At 44.4% G+C, this 20581-nt stretch overlaps 1 protein-coding gene across 2 annotated transcripts in view; it reads right to left on the reverse strand.

Annotated features, from left to right (window-relative positions):
• Window positions 1-425: 425 nt before the first annotated feature.
• LOC144684227 (uncharacterized) overlaps window positions 426-20581 on the reverse strand; it is a 45739-nt gene continuing 25583 nt past the window's right edge. For both annotated transcript variants that reach the window (XM_078547865.1, XM_078547864.1), the window contains exons 3-4: window positions 4207-4391; window positions 426-1499 (exon numbers count right to left, since the gene is read on the reverse strand). In XM_078547865.1, coding sequence (XP_078403991.1) covers window positions 651-1499; window positions 4207-4391 — 1034 coding nt within the window. In that variant the 3' untranslated portion in view covers window positions 426-650. The remainder of the gene's footprint in view (window positions 1500-4206; window positions 4392-20581) is intronic.

Consider the following 20581-nt stretch of genomic DNA (forward strand, 5'->3'; position numbering starts at 1 on the left):
TATTTTAATAGGACCCCAATGTGCTGAGACCAGGAATGGCCCAGGGAATTAGCTATAAAGCCAGTAATCTGTAATAACATAAATGCAAAATACTGTAGATGCTGGACATCTGAAATAAAAACAGAAAATGCTGGAAAAACTCAACAGGTCTGACAGCATCTGTGGAGCGAGAAACAGAGTTAACATTTCAAGTCTGTATGCCCCTTTAGAAGGGTCATACAGACACCAAACGTTAACTCTGTTTCTCCCTCCACAGATGCTGTCAAATCTGCTAAGTTTTTCCAGTATTTTCTGTTTTGATATCTGTTTTACCATGTTGTATTTCAATGCTGCAGCTACTTCATTTTATCTCCAGCTTTAATGTTGCCTTATATTTAATACAAAGAAACCTCTTACTTATATAGTTATCAATTTGGAAAACCAGCAAAACAATAAGAATTTAATACAGAAAGCAAAACGTCAAACTTTTTGAAGGGTTATAAAAATGTACACAAATGGTTCAGGAAGAAAATTGTTTGTCCTGGTTTTATATTTCAAACAACATATTCAAGCCGAGTAAACTTTTTCTGGCAGTTTCTAATTTTTAACTGGTGGAGATGCTGAGGGAAATCTTAAGGCATTTATTTGTATAGGCTATGAAAGCCTTTAAACTAAGTCCAAGCCATCTTTCGGGACAGTGCCTGTTTAAAACACTCAGGGTTTGTGTTCCCAGGCCTCAATGACTTCTCAAGCGTTACCAAGAGATTCTGGTGGCATTCCTTGATATTGACTGGGTACTTGGCTTTCACAAATTCATATGCAGTCATGAGCTGCATGTTCTGCTTCTGCATGAGGTACTGTATGATACAGGTCGGTGCCAGGGAATACCCATCTCGGCAGTGAATCAGGACACGTTTCTGTTTCTCAGTTGATGCATTGATGCACTCATTAATGTCTTCAAAGCATCGTTGTTTCAAAGGGAAAACGTCATCATTTGAAAAGTCATTGATGTCGACCTTGAGACGAGACCAGCTGTGCTTTACGTTCCTGGAGCAGGTACATGGAATTAGACACATGTTGAACTCTCCAGGGAGGTTGCTCATATCGATAATGCTGTCTATATTGTTCTTGCACAGGATACGTCCACTGTAGGCAGCATTGAGATTTCCTACATAAATGTAATCGGTTACCTTGGCAATGACTGGTTCAGAGTACTGCAGCTGCTCAGGAATGTTCCGCTTGCAATCTTTCGGACTGTCTATTTTGTTTATGGACTTGCGGCGGTGATTCTTGAGTTTTTTGGACCCAGACCTTGAAGGAGGGTTGGAATCAGATTCTGAGCTGCTGTTCCAAGGGGGTGAAAATAATGAGAACCTGCTGGATGATTTAGTTTTAGCCAACGTTTCATTGGAACTCGATAAATTTGATGTAGACGTGTTTGATCCAGAAGCACAAAAGAGAGAGGCTCTCTCCAGAGAACCAGTGCTGCTGGAAGCTCTAGTGGTGTCAGCCTTGACCACCTGAAAGAGTTATGATAAAATCATTAGGAAAAAGATCAACATAAGAAAATAACCTTGAAGTTAAAGGGATCTCAAAATTGTCTTAAAATGGTGCATTGGGAGAATTTGAATTTTGTTTGACATTGAGCTCCTTAGTGATTTGATATCTAAATCATATTTTACATTCTGTGCTTTGTTCATTCATGCTTTTTGGTGCATTATTAGGTCTCTAAATAGTTAAATTTCAACAAGCTAGCCAGTAGATCTAAAACCATGGTCATTAAGATTACAAGCATGTGGACACTACTTTATGTATGCATTCAGCAGTCAGATTTTTAAAAAAGACACTCTTTACAGATGTTTATCTTTTTTTTTTGTTTGGGATGAACAGCAATGTGCTATCTCGTCTTAGTGACACTGCACATGTTTCATAATGCAATGCCTTTACAAATAAAGACGAGGATTACCAAATATGCTTTTACAAAGGTAAAACTCCTTGAAAGCATAGTTGGTTTATGTGAAAACTTGCTATAAAAATGATCAGGCAACACAAAATGGTGACTTTTCCACAGAATAGCTTTTAAAAATGAGCTAGGAGCAGAGGGGGCACTATAATAAGCCTTCTTACTCCTAATCACGATCTGGTAACCCATGGCTCACTGCTAATTGTAGGGTATCAGGTGAGGACAGGATTGGAGTTGTGATGCCACTCGCCCACCCCTGACATTCAGGTCCTGACAGACATCTGGAAAATTGTCATTGGGTTGAGGTGCCTAGGGGCTGCCGGAGACTGTGGGGCTGGATTCCAGTATGAGTAACAGTTCTCAGAAAAGGCAGGACTGAAAATGATTATAATCTGGAGAACAAGGAATTAAAAACATAAAAAATAGGAACAGGAGTAGACCATTTGGCCCATCGAGCCTGCACCACCACTCAATAAGATCATGGCTGATCTTCTTGTGTTTCGATTTCCACATTCCCATCTAACCCTGATAACTTTTGATTCCCTTGCCTAACAAGAATCTATCTACCTCTGCCTTAAAAATATTCAATGACCCCATCTCCACCACCTTCTGAGGCAGAGTTCCAAAGTCGCACAACCCTCTGAGAGAAAAAATTTCTCCTCATCTCTGTCCTAAAAGGGTGACCCCTAATTTTAAAACAGTGCCCCCTAGTTCTGGGCTCACCCACAAGAGGAAACATCCTTTCGATGTCTACCTTGTCAAGGCCATTCAGGATCTTATACGCTTCAATCAAACCACCCCTCACTCTTCCAAACTCCAGTGGAAACAATCCCAGTCTGTCCAACCTTTCCTCAAGACAAACCATTCATTCCAGGTATCAATCTAGTAAACCTCCTTTGAACCGCCTCCAATGTTTTTACATCCTTCCTTAAATAAGGAGACCAAAACTGCATACAGTATTCAAGGTGCGGTCTCACCAATGCCCTGTGTAACTGAAGCATAACATCCTTACTTGTATGTTCAATCCCTCTCATAATAATGTAAAGCATTCCATTAGGCTTCTTAATTACTTGCTGTACCTCCATACTAACATTTTGTGACTCATGTGCCAGAACACCTAGATCCCTCTGCACCTCAGAATTATGCAGCTGTTCTCCATTTAAGTAACACTCTGCTTTTTTGTTCTTCCTGCCAAAGTGAACAATTTCACATTTCCCCACATTAAACTCCATTTGCCAGGTTTTTGCCCACTCAATCAACCTATCTATATCCATCTGTGACCTCCTCATGTCCTCTTCACAATGTACTTTCCTACCTATCGTTGTGTCATCTGGAAATTTAGCTACCATGTCTTCACTCCCCTCATCAAAGTCATTGATGTAAATCATAAAAAGTTGAGGCCCCAGTACAGACCCCTGTGGGACTCCACTTGTCACATCTTGCCAATCAGATAAAGACCCATTTATGCATAGTCTCTGCTTTCTGCAAGCCAGCCAATCTTCTATCCATGCTAATATGTTGCCCCCTATACCATGTGCTTTTATTTTCCATAATAATCTTTCCATAATAATCCAGAAATGCCTTCTGGAAATCCAAGTACAATATGTCTACAGGTTCTCCTTTATCCGCTGTGCATGTTACTCCTTCAAAAAATTCCAATAAATTGGTTAAACATGATTTTCCTTTCACAAAACCATGCTGACTCTTCCCAATTGCCTTGAGCTCTTCTAAGTGCCCAGCTATAACCTCCTTAATGATCTAATTAAAGAGAACAGTTAGTTCAAATCTTCTTTGAACCTCAATTGTTTAAAACAATGACCTATGACCTTGTCAGGCAAATTGGTTTGACATTTTGAACAAGATGATTAATGCATATACAATTCAAATGACAGGATCGATGAAGTGCTCAATGGTTGGTTGCTTATGTAGTACTCTCTTCCTGCTAGGCTTAGGAATATTTCTATTTCATCTAATTGATTTCAACAGCATTAAAACATTAACAAATAATAAAGGTAAAAAAGATATTACAATCCCTATTCCTCAACTTCTTTACCTATTCTCCTCCTCCCCTCAATGGCACTGATTTCTGGTGATTTGCAATCCCAAAGATGTTGCTCCCCTCCCTCCACCCCACCCAGTGCCTCATCAAAATAGCCAATTTCTCGAGAGTTTGGACTCCATTATACCTGATATTCGGTTTCAATGATTGCTGTTCTCACCGAATGTAAAAGATACCCCATTGTGGATTCTATTATTGCTCATACCTGAGATTTCAGGCTGCTTTTAAAATCCTGGGATTCCAAAGCTGCATATCTCCCATTGCCATCGGATGAGACAGACAAACAGAGTGGCCTGTGTGATCGAACAGGGAGCTTCGGGGTAGATGTCATGGTTATGTGCTTGTAGTCTGGTCGATCAGTTCTGCTCAGAACCAAGTTTGGGCATGAGCCTAAGAAACAGAAGAGAAAATGAACTGGTTTATATTCAAGGAAAATATTTTTGACAAGAAATCTACTCACCACTTCAGAAGTTTCTTCTAAATTCCCTATTTGATTTCTTGGCGACTATTTTATATTGATTTTATATTTACAATACAATTTTATATTGATGACCGCTTGTCTAGTGTTTCCCACTAATGGGAAACATTCTCCCTATGATTATTCTGTCAAAACCTTTCAAAATTTAAAGGCCTCCATTATGTCACAACTCAGATTTCCCTTTACAAGTGAAAGGAGATCCAACCTGTTCATCCTTTCCTGACAGATATAATCTTACAGTATCAGCAGGCCAACTGGTTATGGAGGAATCATCATAGTCCATATTGGAAGTATTGTGAACTGTGAGGAGGGTGGTGATAGACTTCAAAGAGGACGTTGACAGGCTAGTGGACTGGGTGGACACGTGGCAGATGAAACTTAATGAAGATAAGTGTGAAGTGACAAAAATACTAATTAGGTCTTATCATTACATTTGGCAGGACCTGAGGGAAATCCATTTTTCCATATCCCAACCGCAAAATACATCTCACCAATCTATCCACCTCTGCCTTAAAAATATTCAAAGGCACTACTTCCACTACCATTTCAGGAAGATAGTTCCAAAGACTCACGATCCTCTGAGTGAAAACATTTCACCTCATCTCTGTTTCAAATGGGTGACCCATTTATGCCTACTCTCTGCTTCCTGTTAGCCAGCCAATCTTCTATCCATGCCAATATGTTACCCCCTATACCATGAGTATTTATTTTCCGCAATAACCTTTGATGTGTGGTACTTTATCAAATGCCTTCTGGAAATCTAAGCACAGCACATTCACCAGTTCCCCTTTATCCACAGCATGTTACTTCCTCAAAGAACTCCAATAAGTTGGTTAAACATGATTTCCCTTTGACAAAACCATGTTGACTCTGCCTGATGACCTTGGGCTTATCCAAGTGCCCTGCTATAATTTCTTTAATAATATCTTCTACATTTTCCCTACGATAGATGTAAACTAACTGGCCTGTAGTTTCCTGTTTTCTGTCTCCCTCCCTTTTTGAATAACAAAGTTACATTTGCTATCTTCCAATCTAATGGGACCTTCCCCGAATCTAGGGGGTTTTGAAAAATTAAAGCCAATGCATCAACTATCTCACTAGCCACTTCTTGTAAGACCCCAGGATGAAGTCCAACAGGACCTGGGCTCTTGTCAGCCCGCAGCTCCAACAATTTACTCAGTACCACTTCTCCGGTGAATGTAATTTTCCTGACTACCTTCCCTACTTCTATCTCCTGGTTTATAGCTGCTTCTGGGATGTTACTTGTATCCTCTATAGTGAAAACTGATGCAAAATACCTGTTCAATTAATCTGCCATTTCCTTGTTTTCCATTATCAATTCTCCAAACTCACTTTCTATAGGACAAATGCTCACTTTGTTAACTCATTTCTTTTTTCAAACGTTTATAAAAACTCTTACTATCTGTTTTTATATTTCTGGCTAGCTTTCTCTCACATTCTAATTTCTCCCTCCTTATTAATCCTTTAGTGATCCTTTGCTGTTCCTTATATTCCTGACCTGTCACCTGTCTTTGCACAATTATATGCTTTTTCTTTAAGTTTGATACTATCTTTAACCTTTCTAGTTAACCACGGGTAATGTGTCTGCCCCTTGGTCTTTTTCTTCCTCGTTGGAATGTATCTATTCTATGCATTCTGAAATATCCCCTTAAATATTAGCCACTGCACCTCTATTGATCTATCCCTTAACCTAATTTGACAAATCACTTTAGCCAGATCAGCTTTCATGCCCTCATAATTGCCGTTATTTAAGTTTAAAAACATAGTCTCAGAACCACTCTCTCTCCCTCAAACTGAATGTAAAATTCAATCATATTATTGTCTCTGCTACCTAGGGGCACCTTCACTAAGAGATCATTAATTACTCCCATCTCATTGCAGAATACTAGGTCTAGTATGGCCTGCTCTCTGGTTGGCTCCAGAACATGCTGTTCTAAGAAACTGGCCTGGAAACGTTCAGTGTACTCCTCATCTAGGCTATCTTTGTCCATCTGACTTTTCCAGTCTATATGTAAATTAAAATCTCCCATGATTATCACCCTGCCTTTTTGACAAGAGGAAGAGGAAGAAGGAGTAGGGCTGGGCATTTTAAGGAGCAAAGTAGGGAAATTCAAAGCAACAATGACTATAATAATATCAATAGAAAAAGTTCAGAAAGACAGAGCTGTAATGGAGAGGAGTGAGAGAGAACTTGGAAACCGGAGAAAACATTAGCTATCAAACAACAGGGTTTTTTTTAATCCTACTCAGGAGTGAGAGAAGCGTTAAGAGACCCATCCTGATATAAAAGAAGATATAGATAAGCACATCTTGAGCTTACCAAAAATCAGGAATAAACTGCCTTCTGGAGCTCCAATTACTGCAGTTATGCAAATTGTGACAACTAGGCAAAGTTTTGAAAATAAATGCATTGTTTCCTTTTTACAGTGAAAATATGGACATTTTAAACTCACTGCCACAAGCTCTATGGTGCCCACTTTTCAGGGGCTCCCCTTTCACTTTAAGAACCATGTTTATTACGATAACAAAGTTCCTGGCTAAACATTAACATGAGGACTGCTGTGTGTCTCAGAATAAAACAGCAAAATTATCAGAATCAAATGTGGCCGTTTACTTTCGAGTACTTCTCCGTGGCTCTGTCAACAAGATAAATAGCCCTTATCTACAACCTGTAGCCTGATTGGCAGACCTCAGAACCTATCTAATAATCGTGCAACTTTGTGCTTTCGCAAATAAAAGATTTGATACTGCTACCCAATGAATGGAAACAGAGGAAGAAATACACAACGAGGAGAAGTAAAGGAGGACAGAGAGGGGGAGGGAGACATGCACACCGATAGGGAGAGGGAAGGAAAGAAACAGGTTAAGTCAGAGAGGGAAAAAAGCACAGCTGAGATGGAGAAGAAGGAGGGGACAAGCGGACAAGTGTGCAAAATGAAGGAAGAAGAAGCACACTCTGTTGGTGAGAGGGAGGAAAATACATGGAACGGAAAAAGATGGAAGGATTGGCCCAGGAACAAAAAGCGATGAGCGAGAGAGAGAGGGAGAGAGAAATAAAAGGGAAAGGGGAGTTGAGGGCCAGGCCATGTAAAAGAGCGAAGGAGAGAGAGAGAGAGACAATGCAGCTTAAATCAGTAAACGAGTGGAGTTCGTCCATGTTCAGCATCACAACGTATCAACATTCTGGTTCATTCTGGTGCCATATTTTTCCCTCCAAGTCGGTTGTTGTTGTTAGTGTTGAATCAAGAGATTAAGAGAGGAAGACGGGGGGGAATGGAGTGTAGCTAATCACCTCCATGGGAATGGAGCTAATCAGCAGAGAGATATTTCTCTTAAGGCTTCAGAATCTAATTAAGAAATCTTGGATTATGCTATCAGTAACAAGCAGAAAAAGAGAAGGTACATCAATAGTAAATATTGAAGCATTTGTAATAAACTGCCTGAGCCTAAGGTTGTTAGAGCAGCAAGAAACTGTGATGTAACAAGAATTCCAGAAATATGACTAACCACAGAAGATTGAAAAGAACTGGACATATAAGAGGATTAAACATTGTAAAAGGATTGAGTAGACAGAAAAGGGGCCAGAAACCAGCACGGCAAACTCAGCCCTGTCAACCCTACAAATTCCTCCTAACATCTGGGGGCTTGTGCCAAAATTGGGAGAGCTGTTCCACAGGCTAGTCAAACAACAGCCTGACATAGTCATTCATTACAATGTCTCAGACACCACCATCACCACCCCTGGGTATGACCTGTCCAACTGGCAGAACAGACCAAGCAGAAGTGGTGGCAGAGTGGTATATAGTCGGGAGGGAGTTGCCCTGGGAGTCCACAACATCAACTCTGGACCTCATGAAGTCTCATGGCATCAGGTGAAACATGGACAAGGAAACCTCCAGCTTATTACGATGTGCCGCCCTCCCTCAGTCGATGAATCAGTACTCATCCATGTTGAACACCATTTGGAGGAATCATTGAGGGGGACAAGTGCACAGAATGTATGCTGGGTGGGGGACTTCAATGTCCATCACCAAGAGTGGCTCAGTAGCACCATTATTGACTGAACTTGCCGAGCCCTAAAGGACATAGCTGCTAGACTGGGTCTGCGGCAGGTGGTGAGGGAACCAATAAAAGGGAAAAACATACTTGACCTCATCCTCACCAACCTGGCTGCAACCAATACATCTGTCCATGACAGTATTGGTAGGACTGGCCACTGGACAGTCCTTGTGGAGACGAAGTCCCATTTTCACATTGAGGATATCCTCCATCTTGTTGTGTGGCACTACCACCGTGCTAAATAGGATAGATTTTGAACAGATTTAGCAGACTGGGCAACCATGAGGCACCCTGGGCCATCAGCAATAACAGAATTGTACTCAACCACCTTGTGGCCTGCCATATCCCCCACTCTATCATTACCACCAAGCCAGGGGATGAGCCCGGGTTCAATGAAGAGTACAGAAGGGCATGCCAAGAGCAGCACCAGGCATACTTAAAAATGAGGTGCCAAACTGGTGAAGCTACAACACAGGACTACTTGCATGCCAAACAGCATATGCAGCAAGCGATAGACAGAGCTAAGCAATTCAACCAATGGATCGGATCTAAGCTCTGCAGTCTTGCCACATCCTGTCTACAACATAACAATTCTGTGATTCTTTGAATGGTAGTGGACAATTAAACAACTCATTGGAGGAGGAGGTTCCACAAATATCCCCATCCTCCATGATGGGGGAGCCCAGCAATTCAGTGCAAAAGATAAGGCTGAAGCATTTGCAACAGTCCTCAGCCAGAAGTGCCGAGTGGATGATCCATCTTGGTCTCCTCTGGAGGTCCCCAGCATCACAGATGCCAGTCTTCAGCCAATTTGATTAATTCCATGTGATATTAAGGAACGGCTGAAGGCAATAGATACTGCAAAGGCTATGGGCCCTGACAATGATCCGGCAATAGAACTGAAGACTTGTGCTCCAGAACTTGCCGTGCTCCAAGCCAATCTATTCCAGTACAACTACAACACTGGCATCTACCCAGCAATGTAGAAAATTGCCCAAGTATGTCCTGCACACAAACAGCAGGACAAATCCAACCCATCCAATTGCCCTCTCATCAGTCTAGTCTTGATCACCAGCAAAGTAATGGAAGGGGTCATCGACGGTGCTATCAAGTGGCACTTGCTCAGCAATAACCTGCTCACTTACGGTTAGTTTGGGTTTCACCAGGATCACCCAGTTCCAGATTAAAGCCTTGGTTCAAACATGGACAAAAGAGTCAAACTCCAGAGGTGAAGTGAGAGTAACTGCCCTTGACATCAAGGCAGCATTTAACCGAGTGTGGTATCAAGGAGCCCGAGCAAAACTGGAGTCAATGGGAATCGGGGGAAAACTCTCTACTGGTTGGAGTCATACTTAGCACAAAGGAAGATGGTTGTGATTGTTGGAGGTCAATCATCTCAGTTCCAGGACATCACTGCAGGAGTTCCTTAGGATAGTGCTCCAGGCCCAACCATCTTCAGCTGTTGCATCAATGGTCTTCCTTCCATCACAAGGTCAGAAATGAGGATGTTTGCTGATGATTGTACAATGTTCAGCACTATTCGCGACTCCCCAGATATTGAAGCAGTCCATGTCCAAATGCAGCAAGACCTGGACAATATCCAGGCTTGGGCTGACAAGTGGCAAGTAACATTCATGCCACATAAGTGCCAGGCAATGACCATTTCCAACAAGAGAGAATCTAACCATCACCCCTTGACATTCAATGGCATTGCCATTGCTGAATCCCCCACTATAAACATCCTGGGAGTTACCATTGACCAGAAACTGAACTGGACTAGCCATATAAATACTGTAGCTACAAGAGCAGGTTAGAGGCCAGGAATCCTGTGATGAGTACTCACCTCCTGACTCCCCACAGCCTATGCACCATCTACAAGGCACAGGTCAGTGTTGTGATGGAATACTTTCCATTTGCATGAATGAGTGCAACAACACTAAAGAAGCCTGACACCATCCCATAAGCAGCCCAGCATTTACTAACAGTAGAGCTTCATTTCTATTGGCTGGCCAACTGCCCACCGAAAGCAGCCCGCTTGATTGGCACCCCACCTACCAACATTCATTCCCTCCACCACCGACACACAGCAGCAGCAGTGTGTACCATCTACAAGATGCACTGCAGGAATTCACCAAGCCTCCTTATACAGCATCTTCAAACCCACAACTGCTACCATCTAAACGGATGAGGGCAACAGACACATGGAAACACACGGAAGTTTCCCTCCAAGCCAATCATCATCCTGACTTGGAAATATATCACTGTTCCTTAACTGTCGCTGGATCAAAATCCTGGAACTCCCTTCCTAAAAGCACTGTAGGTGTACCTACACCACATGGGCTGCAGAGGTTCAAGAAGGCAGCTCACCGCCACCTTCTCAAGGGCATTTAGGGATGGGCAATAAATGCTGGCATAGCCAGCGATGCCCACATTCCATGAATGAATAAAAAAAATCAATTGTTCATCGGACAGGAAACATTTGTCTACGTTTGTGAAAAATGAGCATTAACACTTCTGCAGCCAGTTCACAATCTGCCAGATGCTCCTTTCCATTGGATTGAGGAAGAAGTAAACATTTGAGGTAGAATTTTACCTATTGTGCAGGAAGCCAGTGGGATGTTCAGGCTGGTCTCCTGGGATCCCCCATAGCCAGCCCAGCATTTATTAACAGCAGAGCCTCATTTCCATTGGCTGGCCAACTGCTCACCCAAAGCAGACATACGGAGGAAGCTGGCTGACTGTCAACAGTTGAAGATCAGCCAGCCTATTGGCTGCTTGGTGGCACTAGGGTGAGTCACAGCCTGGGAAATGGACAAGCTGCTTAAAGTTGAATTTAAACAAAAGGAGAGGACTTGCATTTACATAGCGCCTATCATGACCTCATGACATCCTAAAGTCAATGACGTATTTTTGAAGTGTAGTTACTGTTGCAATTGTTAGGACCGGTCCCCAGGCAAGGTCCCCCAAATTGTTATGATCCTGGGTGAGGGGGGCTGAACTGGCCCCCCTTCTTTATTCAAACCCCTCGGTTGGTCGTAACAAGTTTAATATAAATAGGATCCTTTCTCTTGTGGATACTTTTTCCCAGTCCAAATGTACTTATGTTTTAGAAGGAGCCAATTTAACCAGGTTTCCTTGAGTCAAAGAAAGAGTGAGTTTATTAGTTGCTAAAAACCCCGAGAAAAACTAATAAAAGCGCAACACACATACACACAGATCAGAAATGAGAAGTGGAGTTCAGAATAAAAGTTAAACAAGAAATACGAATCAGTCTCTGGCTTGTTCATGAGGAGTAGATGGAGAAAAGTTGCAGCCGTTAAGTTGGGTGATTCTGGTAGAGCTGACTTTGGCAGCTGAGCCAGTTGGTTTGGAGACATTTGGTTCTGAAGGTTAGCTGAAGGAGCTGTCCTGTTTCCTTTTTGACTGCGGCTTTGCTGATTTGTGACTTGCCTCCAGCAACAGAGAAATACTATTTTTTTGCCTGCAAGCTGCAGGGATGCCTAGTTGATGTTCTTCAGCTGTGACCTTCATAGCACACAATAGCACACTAGAACTAGAACACCAGAACTAACACACACAGATCAGGTTTGCAGTTGGCTTTTTAACCCCTTTTCTTGTGTATTCCTGGAAGGGAAAAACAAACATGTCTTTTGCCCAGAATCTGCTTTCTTTCAACTCAGATCATTTCCACATTCTGAGATGTAACTCAACAGGAGATGGTTTCTGCTGACATGGTAATCGGTCTCCATTGTATCCGCAACCACAGGAGATTAGTGTTCAGGTTTTTGCATTGCATCTCTTCCTTTGAAGTGTCTCTGAAGTAGGCCTTGACACCTTTTTAGGTGCGACATTCCATTCTCTCTAGATTAGTCGGTCATGTGTAATCCACATAGGAATTTTACAGAAAGTGGTTGCTTTACATTCTCAGCCAATTTTTGCTTGTAGGTCTATTTTTTTTTTAAAACAAAACAAATTTTTCCTTAGAAAAGTCTAATATGCCCATAGGTAATTCGGGCTGTGATCCACTTCATGACACAATCTTGGGGAAATCTACAGAAATACAGCTGTCAATCTACACATAGCAAGCTTCCAGACAGGAACAAATAATCTGATTTAGTAATATTGATTGAGGAATAAATACTGACAAGGAGAATTCCCCTGCTCTTCTTCAATTACTGTCATGGGACGTTTCTGACCAACTGAGAGGGCATATGGTACCCCAGTATCACATCTCATTCCAGCGATGGCACTTCCTAGAGCGCTTCAGAAATTAACAGAGTTGCAGACACTGAACAGAATTACACAAACATTACTGAGTACTATAATGACTGCAATGAAGTGTCAACCTGGATTATTATGCTCAAGTCTCTGGAGTGGAGCTTGAACGCATGACCTTCTGATTAAGAGGTGAAAGTGCTACCACCAAGTCAAGGCTGACGGCCATCTTTTAAGGCTTACCTTTGAGGTCCCTCACCTCTTCCCAACAGGTTTGACTGAGCACGAGGTGAGCAACCTGTTCTGTACACTGCCCCGGATCTTATGTACATCTTAGAAAACGAATTAGCCTATGTAAATGGGGTTCTGTCTGAGTCAGATGGATGCCTCAGCTATTGACAAACGGCGGAATTTTACATCCCCATTGGTGTTGGGCATCATGGTGGTCGTGAGTGGACAATATGGCTTGAAGGTCAAAAATCTGTTTCGCGACCTCATGAAACCAGTATGTGATCGCCGCTTCACCTGTCAATGGCGGACCGTGTTTCCCGCTGCTGGACATCGGGAACATCATTTTAATACATCTGCATACCATTATAAGCCCTGCTCGCCAAAATCATCCCCCCACGCTGGATCATCCGGACATGTCAGCGTGATTGCACGCCAATGTGTTTCACAACAGCATTTATAAGGCGTGCACCTGGTGAGCTGCACTTTGAGGGGAACTCGGAGGTGAGTGCACAGTAACATTGTGCAGCGCTCGCCAGGGTCACCTGCTGGACTTCAAGGCTGAAGTGCCATGCATTCAGGCGAGGGCACAAGCAAGTCGCTTTTTTCTGGCTGGCTGACAGTGGGCAAGGGCTGCACTGCATCTGAGGTGAGTTGGGACGGGGGGGCAAGGCTGCACGCTGTGAGGTGAGTTGTGGGGGGCAAGGCAGCCCAGTCTGATGGTAGTGCACAAACACATGTGGAGGGGGCCATTGAAGGGGGGGATGGTGAGGAAAGCGGCCACGCATTAGTGAAACCCTGTATAAAGTGACCATTCCTCCGCAGCTGAGACAGTTCTGGTGCAGCCACATTGACATGCTTGGGGTCAGGTCTCTAACTTATCTGCCCACTCAAGCAATGCATAGGCCTGAAAGTGTCACCAAATGCTCCAGAGCTTTTCACCCCCTCGGGCGCAGACTGCAAACTAATGAGCATTTTAGTGGACTGCAAAACAATTGGATGACTGGGCACGTTGTACAATCTCCTTGTGAAAGCTGGCCATGGAGCAGTCACTGGGCAAGACGTTCACAGCCCCTTGCAATATCAACATTCAGGTTTGGACCAGTCTCCCTCATTACTCAAGCTAACTCAGTGCACTAAACTCTGGCCATCCAACTGGTGATCAACACTCTCTGGGATGCGTTAAGCAGCCTTCATATTTAACCAAGACAGTCTTAGTACACCAATGCTAACACATGCGTCTCTCTCTTTCACCCTGCAGGAGGAGTACATCGGGAGCATTGAGCCTGGTGACCTAGCTGTATGCCTCATGGCTTACATGGAGCAGAGATTAAGGAGAAGAGAGCGACGGAGGTGCCTGGCTGGATATTGGCAGGAGCAGCTCCCTCAAGAAGACAGGATGGCTGGGGCTCCCACACACACTGCTGAAGAGCCACAGTGAGCCGTCACTGGTCGGTGCCTAGCTTGACGCCACCTTTCCTTCCTGCAGATGACCGAAAACCAGTGTCACCAAAGACTGCGCAAGTCCAGGGAACTGGTCGGTCACATCTGCCACCTGCTGTAGGATTTGGCGCCACATGGACATGGAGGGCATCCACTGCCAGTGGCCAAGAAAGTGGCTTTCGTGCTCAATTTTTACGGCAGTGGTTCCTTTCAGGGCTCCACAGGTGACTTCAGTGGGATATCACAAGCCTCCACTTACAAATGCATCCATGAGGTCATGGACACTATCTTCGCAAAGGCACACAACTGTGTGCATTTTGCCTGGGATCAGAAAGGCCAGGAAGTAAGAGTGGTGGGATTTGCCCAGATCTCAGCTTTCCCACAGGTGCAGGTTGCCATCGACTGCACTCGCGTGGCACTCAGATCTCCGTGGCAACAAGCGGTCAACTACGTCAACTGCAAGGGCTTCCATTCACTGAATGTGCAGCTGGTGTGCGACCACCACAAATGCATCCTACAGGTCTGCACACAGTTCCCAGGGAGTGTGCACAACTCCTACCTTCTCAGTAGGTCTCAGATTCTTGACATTTTCCAGATTGCAGAGAGACTGCAGGGATGGCTCCTCGGGGACAAGGGCTACACACAGAGGATGTGGCTGATGACACCCGTGCGGCGGCCTCAGACTGCAGCAGAGCGAAGTTACAATGAGGCTCATGTTGCAACTCGCGCTTTGGTGAAGCAAACCATTGGATTGCTGAAAATGAGGTTCTGGTGCCTGGACCGGTCTGGTGGAGCCCTGCAATACAGTCCACAGAGGGTATCACGCACCATCGTCGCCTGCTGTGCCCTTCACAACCTAGTGCTGCAATGGGGAGAGGAGCTGGCTGAGGAGGAGATGGAGGAGCTGCATGTCTCCTCTGATGCAGAGGATGTCAATGGGGACGAGGGTGAGGAGGTCCTTGAAGGTGATGATGACAGGGATGAGGCCATTGTACTGGCCAGAGGCAGGCGTGCTCGGGAGGCCCTCATAGCTGCTAGATTTGTGGAGGATGATGACGATATGCAGTGAGGAGACACCGCAGATCCTCACATTGCATCTGAGAATGTTTGACTCCTGTCTGTCTGATAGCAGCATACATAACCTCTGTGATAAGGCTCCTGTCATGGAGAGGCAGCGGATGCCTATAGTCCCAATGTTCCATGAGGATGATGACAACAATCAGTGAGGACTCTCCACAGATCCTCAGATAGCTTATGTGAATGTCTAACTCCTGTCTGGCTGATGACACCTCGCTTTGCTCTGTGAACAGGGTCATATCATGGAGATGCAACGGGGAAACTTTAACTTCACCTGATCCTATGGCATCCTTCATGAGCTGAACCCTTCAAGAGCAAACTGTCACCAGACATCGATGCTGTTGAGATGGGGGGCCAGCTGCACCTCAAAGTGCTGAAAGCACACAGAGAGAATGACAGAACTCTATGCCACTGGCCCAGGACCTTCTGGCAGCAATGATAAGCCCCATCGATGTGCAGGCATGACCGATGTGTTCAGTGACTGGGAAGGTGCAATATCAGTGTGCTGGGAAGGTTGTACAACCCAGAACAGAAGAACAGTAAAAACTGGGCAATAAGAATACTGGTCTGAACAGGTCTTGTATGCCTTAAAATGGAACACCAGTAAAAACTGGGAAATAAGAGTACTGGTCTGAACTGTTTTTTCCTTATGGGAAAACACAGGGAAGAGACCCTGGACTGAGACAGCTGCCTTTATCTTGTGCAGGGACAAAGGTTTCACATCTGAGTGAAACGGCCACTGCTCATCAGGACAAGGAGCCATGGACAAGGAGACATTCTTGGGAGTTTATTTACAATAGTCAACATCATGTACAAGTGATTAACACCTGTGCCCAGACAGTGCAACTACATCTTCTTAACATTTCTAACCGCGCCGCTATGTTTTGGTGCCCACACCCTCCCCAGCCCCCGACATCCATAGCAGAGTGGGGGCAGCCTGCTGACTGCTACGCCCTGCCTGTGATGACTCTGGCAGGCATCCTCTGGATGGCCAAGACCTGGAGGGTTCCAGCTGCTTTCTGAGTCCTGCTGTGTGGCAGTGGCTCCCTCCTTGGCCTGTGGAGCTGGATTTGCTGGAAGAGGGGATTCGGATGGACCAGGCACTCCCAGAGTTAGCTGGGTGGTGGCTCTGGGGTGTGCACCTGCTGATCCTCCTCCCTATGGGTGCCCGAGGGCCCCTGGCTGACTCCTTGAGGAGACGGGGAAGCTGGGGTGAGATCGAACTGCCCCGCACCCCTCTCACATTGACACTGTTGGGAGGCCAACAATGACATCAGCGATGAAGGTCAGCCCACGCAACAGTGCCAGACCGATGTCCTGGACCAGAGACGGCAGCTGCCATCCTACCAGTGTTACATGTGAACATACAAACGAGGAGCAAGAGTAGGCCATTCAGCCCCTTGAGCCTGCTCCGTCATTTAATAACTGATTGTAACCTCAAATCTGCATCCTGCCTACCCCCGATAACCTATCATAACCTATCACCTAATCAAAAATCTAACCAACTCTGCCTTAAAAATATTCAAAGATCCTGCTTCCACTGCCTTTTCAGGAAGTGAGTTCCAAAGACTCCTGAATCTCTGAGAAAAAAAATTCACCTCATCTTCATTTTAAATGGGCGACCCCTTATTTTTAAAGTGACCCCTAGTTCTAGATTCTCCCACAAGAGCAAACATCCTCTCCACATCCACCCTGTCAATTCCCCTCAGGATGTTTCAATCAAGTCGCCTCTTACTCTTCTAAACTCCAGTGGATACAAGCCTAGTCTGTCCAACCTTTCCTCATAAGACAACCCACCCATTCCAGGTAATAGTCTAGTAAACATTCTCTTAACTGTTTCCAATGCATTTACATCCTTCCTTAAATAAGTTGACCAATACTGTACAGAGTACTCCAGATGTGGTCTCACTAGTGCTCGGTATAACTGAAGCATAACCTCCATACTTTTGTATTCAATTCCCTTCACAATAAATTATAACATTCTATTAGCTTTTCTAATTGCTTGCTGTGCCTGCATATTAGCCTTTTTGCGATTCATGCACTAAAGCACCCAGATCCCTCTGCATCTCAGAGCTCGGCAATATCTCACCATTTAGATAATATGCCTTTCTTTCATTCTTCTTGCCAAAATGGACAATTTCACATTTCCCACATTACACTCCATTTGCCAGATCTTTGCCCACTCAGTTAACCTATCTACATCTTTTTGTAGCCTTCTCAAATCCTCTTCACAAATTACTTTCCTAGATATTTTTGTGTCATCAGCAAATTTGGCAACTATCCCATCCATCACTTCATCCAAGTCATTTATATAAATTGTAAACAGTTGAGATACCAGCACTGATCCCTGTGGCACACCACTCATTACATCTTGCCAACCTGAAAAAGACCCATTTATGCCTACTCTTATTTCTGTTAGCCAGCCAATCTTCTATCCCTGCCAATATGTTACTCCCTATACTATGAGTATTTATTTTCCGCAAAAACCTTTGATGTGGTACTTTAACAAATGCCTTCTGGAAATCTAAGTACAGTATATCCACCGGTTCACCTTTATCCAGAGTGCATATTACTTCCTCAAAGAACTTCAATAAATTGGTTAAACATGATTTTTCTTTCACAAAACCATGTTGTCTCTGCCTGATGACCTTGAGCTTATCCGAGTGCTCTGCTATTGCTTCTTTAATAATAGCTTTTAACATTTTCCACATGTCAAATATTAAGCTAACTGGCCTGTGATTTCCAGCTTTCTGTTTCCCTCCCTTTTTGAATAATGGAGTTACATTTGCTATCTTCCAATCTGATGGAACCTTCCCCAAATCTAGGGAGTTTTGGAAAATTAAAACCAGTGCATCAACTATTTCACTAGCCACTTCTTGGAAGACCCTAGAATGAAATCCATCAGGACCCGGGCACTTGTCAGCCTGCAGTTCCAACAATTTACTCAGTGCCACTTCTCTGGTGATTATAATTTTCCTGAGTTCCTCCCTCCTTTCCATTTCCTGATTTAAAGCTGCTAATGGGATGTTACTTTTATCCTCTATAGTGAAGATTGATACAAAATACTTGTTCAATTAATTTGCTATTTCCTTGTTTTCCATTATCAGTTCTCCAGACTCGCTTTCTATAGGACCAATGCTCACTTTGTTAACTCGTTACTTTTAAAAATATTTATAGAAACTCTTACTATCTGTTTTTATATTTCTGGTTAGCTTTCTCTCATACTCTAACTTTTCCGTCCTTATTGATCTTTTAGTCGTCCTTTGCTGTTCCTTATATTGTCCAGTCTTCTGACCTGCCACCTGTCTTTGCACAATTATATGCTTTTTCTTTAAGTTTGATACTATCTTTAACCTTTCTAGTTAACCATGGGTAATGTGTCCACCCCTTGGGCTTTTTCTTACTCGTTAGAATGTATCTATTCTGTGTATTCTGAAATATCCCCTTAAATGTTTGCCACTGCATCTCTATTGACCTATCCCTTAGTCTAATTTGCCAATTCACTTTAGCCATCTCTGCTTTCATGCCCTCATAACTGCCCTTATTTAAGTTTAAAAACATAGTCTCAGACCCACTCCTCTCTCTCTCAAACTGAATGTAAAATTCAAGCATATTATGGAGGTGTTGACCTCAGTGTATTGGCATGCCAGTGCTATCACCTCAGACTGAAGGCGGCCGGTCTCCCTCCATCATGCCTTGCAATCTGAGGAGTGCAGCCGTCATCCCTTCTTGATGTTCCAGAGCTTGCCTTTGCAGCTCCAGCAACTGAGGTATGGCCGAGTCTAGAGGCTCATCATCTGACTCGGACTCAGCCAATTTCTGGCCTTCAACAGTCCTCTGAGTGCCAGAAACCTGGAAAGTCTGTGACCCTGAGGCTACTCTAAAGCTAGGTCCCACTGAGGTTTGTGTCTCTGCGCTGGTGGAGGGTGTGGCTGAGCGCTGTGACTGGTCTTCAATGAAGGTTTCAGCAGATTCCTCTTCTGATGTGTCTTCAGGGCTTGAGTCAAGGACCTGGGTCATGGTCCTTGTCAGCTGTTTCCCAGATGTGCCTGTGAAAGCAAGGAGAGATAATTAGTGTGTGGCAGTGGCCTATGAAACAGAACACATCACTCACAGCTTGGTTGTTTGATGGATGTTGCACTGCTGGATCCTCACTTTGTTGAGCACCGCTGACCTCACTGTCAGCAGAGGAATGGTTCAGATCATCGCCGGCCAGCTCCATTCAAAGTCCTTGAGGATTTCAGGCATTCCTCCACCAGTCCACGACCTCTCCCTTTTGTTCTGTGCCAGTTTGTCCCACATGAATACGGGTGGAGAGAGTGTAAGCAGGGCGCCTGCCAGGCCAGTTGGTAAGTATTCCTGGCATGTGTGTATGGTGAGTGGTGCCATGGATAGGATGAGGGCGCGGTTTGCAGGGCAGATGAGGTGAGTGTGAGAGAGAGTAAATGGTGATGTCCCTTGGACTGACAGTGAGTGAGATCCCTATGGATGAGTGCTGAGCTTGTGAGTGTATGGGTTGAGAGTGATGAGAAGAGTGACTTACCCTGGCGGAATGGATGGGACCATTCATCATCTTTCGGCACTGGCTGGCTATCATCTTTTGAAGGGCATTGGCTGTGACTACTGCTGCCATTGCCTCCCATGCAGGATTGGTGACCTTGCTTGCTGGCCTTTGCCCAGAGCTGGGGTAGAGGACATTGCAGCAGGCCTCCACTGCGTCCAGTAGGTACTTGAGGGAGGGGTCACTAAATCTGGGGGCAGCATGTTTCCTCTTGTTGGCAGCCTTTAGTTCGCAGCAGCTTCCTATCCCTTGAAGAGTGCTAGCTTTTTGCAGGCGTGGCCTTTAAATATGGAGCCTGGTTTCCTGAAGGCCTGAGGTGACAGCGAGGCGGCTTAATCAGAAGGCGCCCTGCCAGCCACCCGACATGTTTCCAGGGAATGCATGATTATTGAGGCGGGACTGTGATGAAATGGCGCGAAAACTCACCATTGCAGCCAGCAGGTAAGGCATCCTTTTACCCACCCGCTATCACATTTAATGCAAATCTGGGACGATTCT

This window comes from Cetorhinus maximus, chromosome 9 (genome assembly GCF_964194155.1).
Source record: "Cetorhinus maximus chromosome 9, sCetMax3.hap1.1, whole genome shotgun sequence".
NCBI classification, from domain to species: domain Eukaryota; kingdom Metazoa; phylum Chordata; class Chondrichthyes; order Lamniformes; family Cetorhinidae; genus Cetorhinus; species Cetorhinus maximus.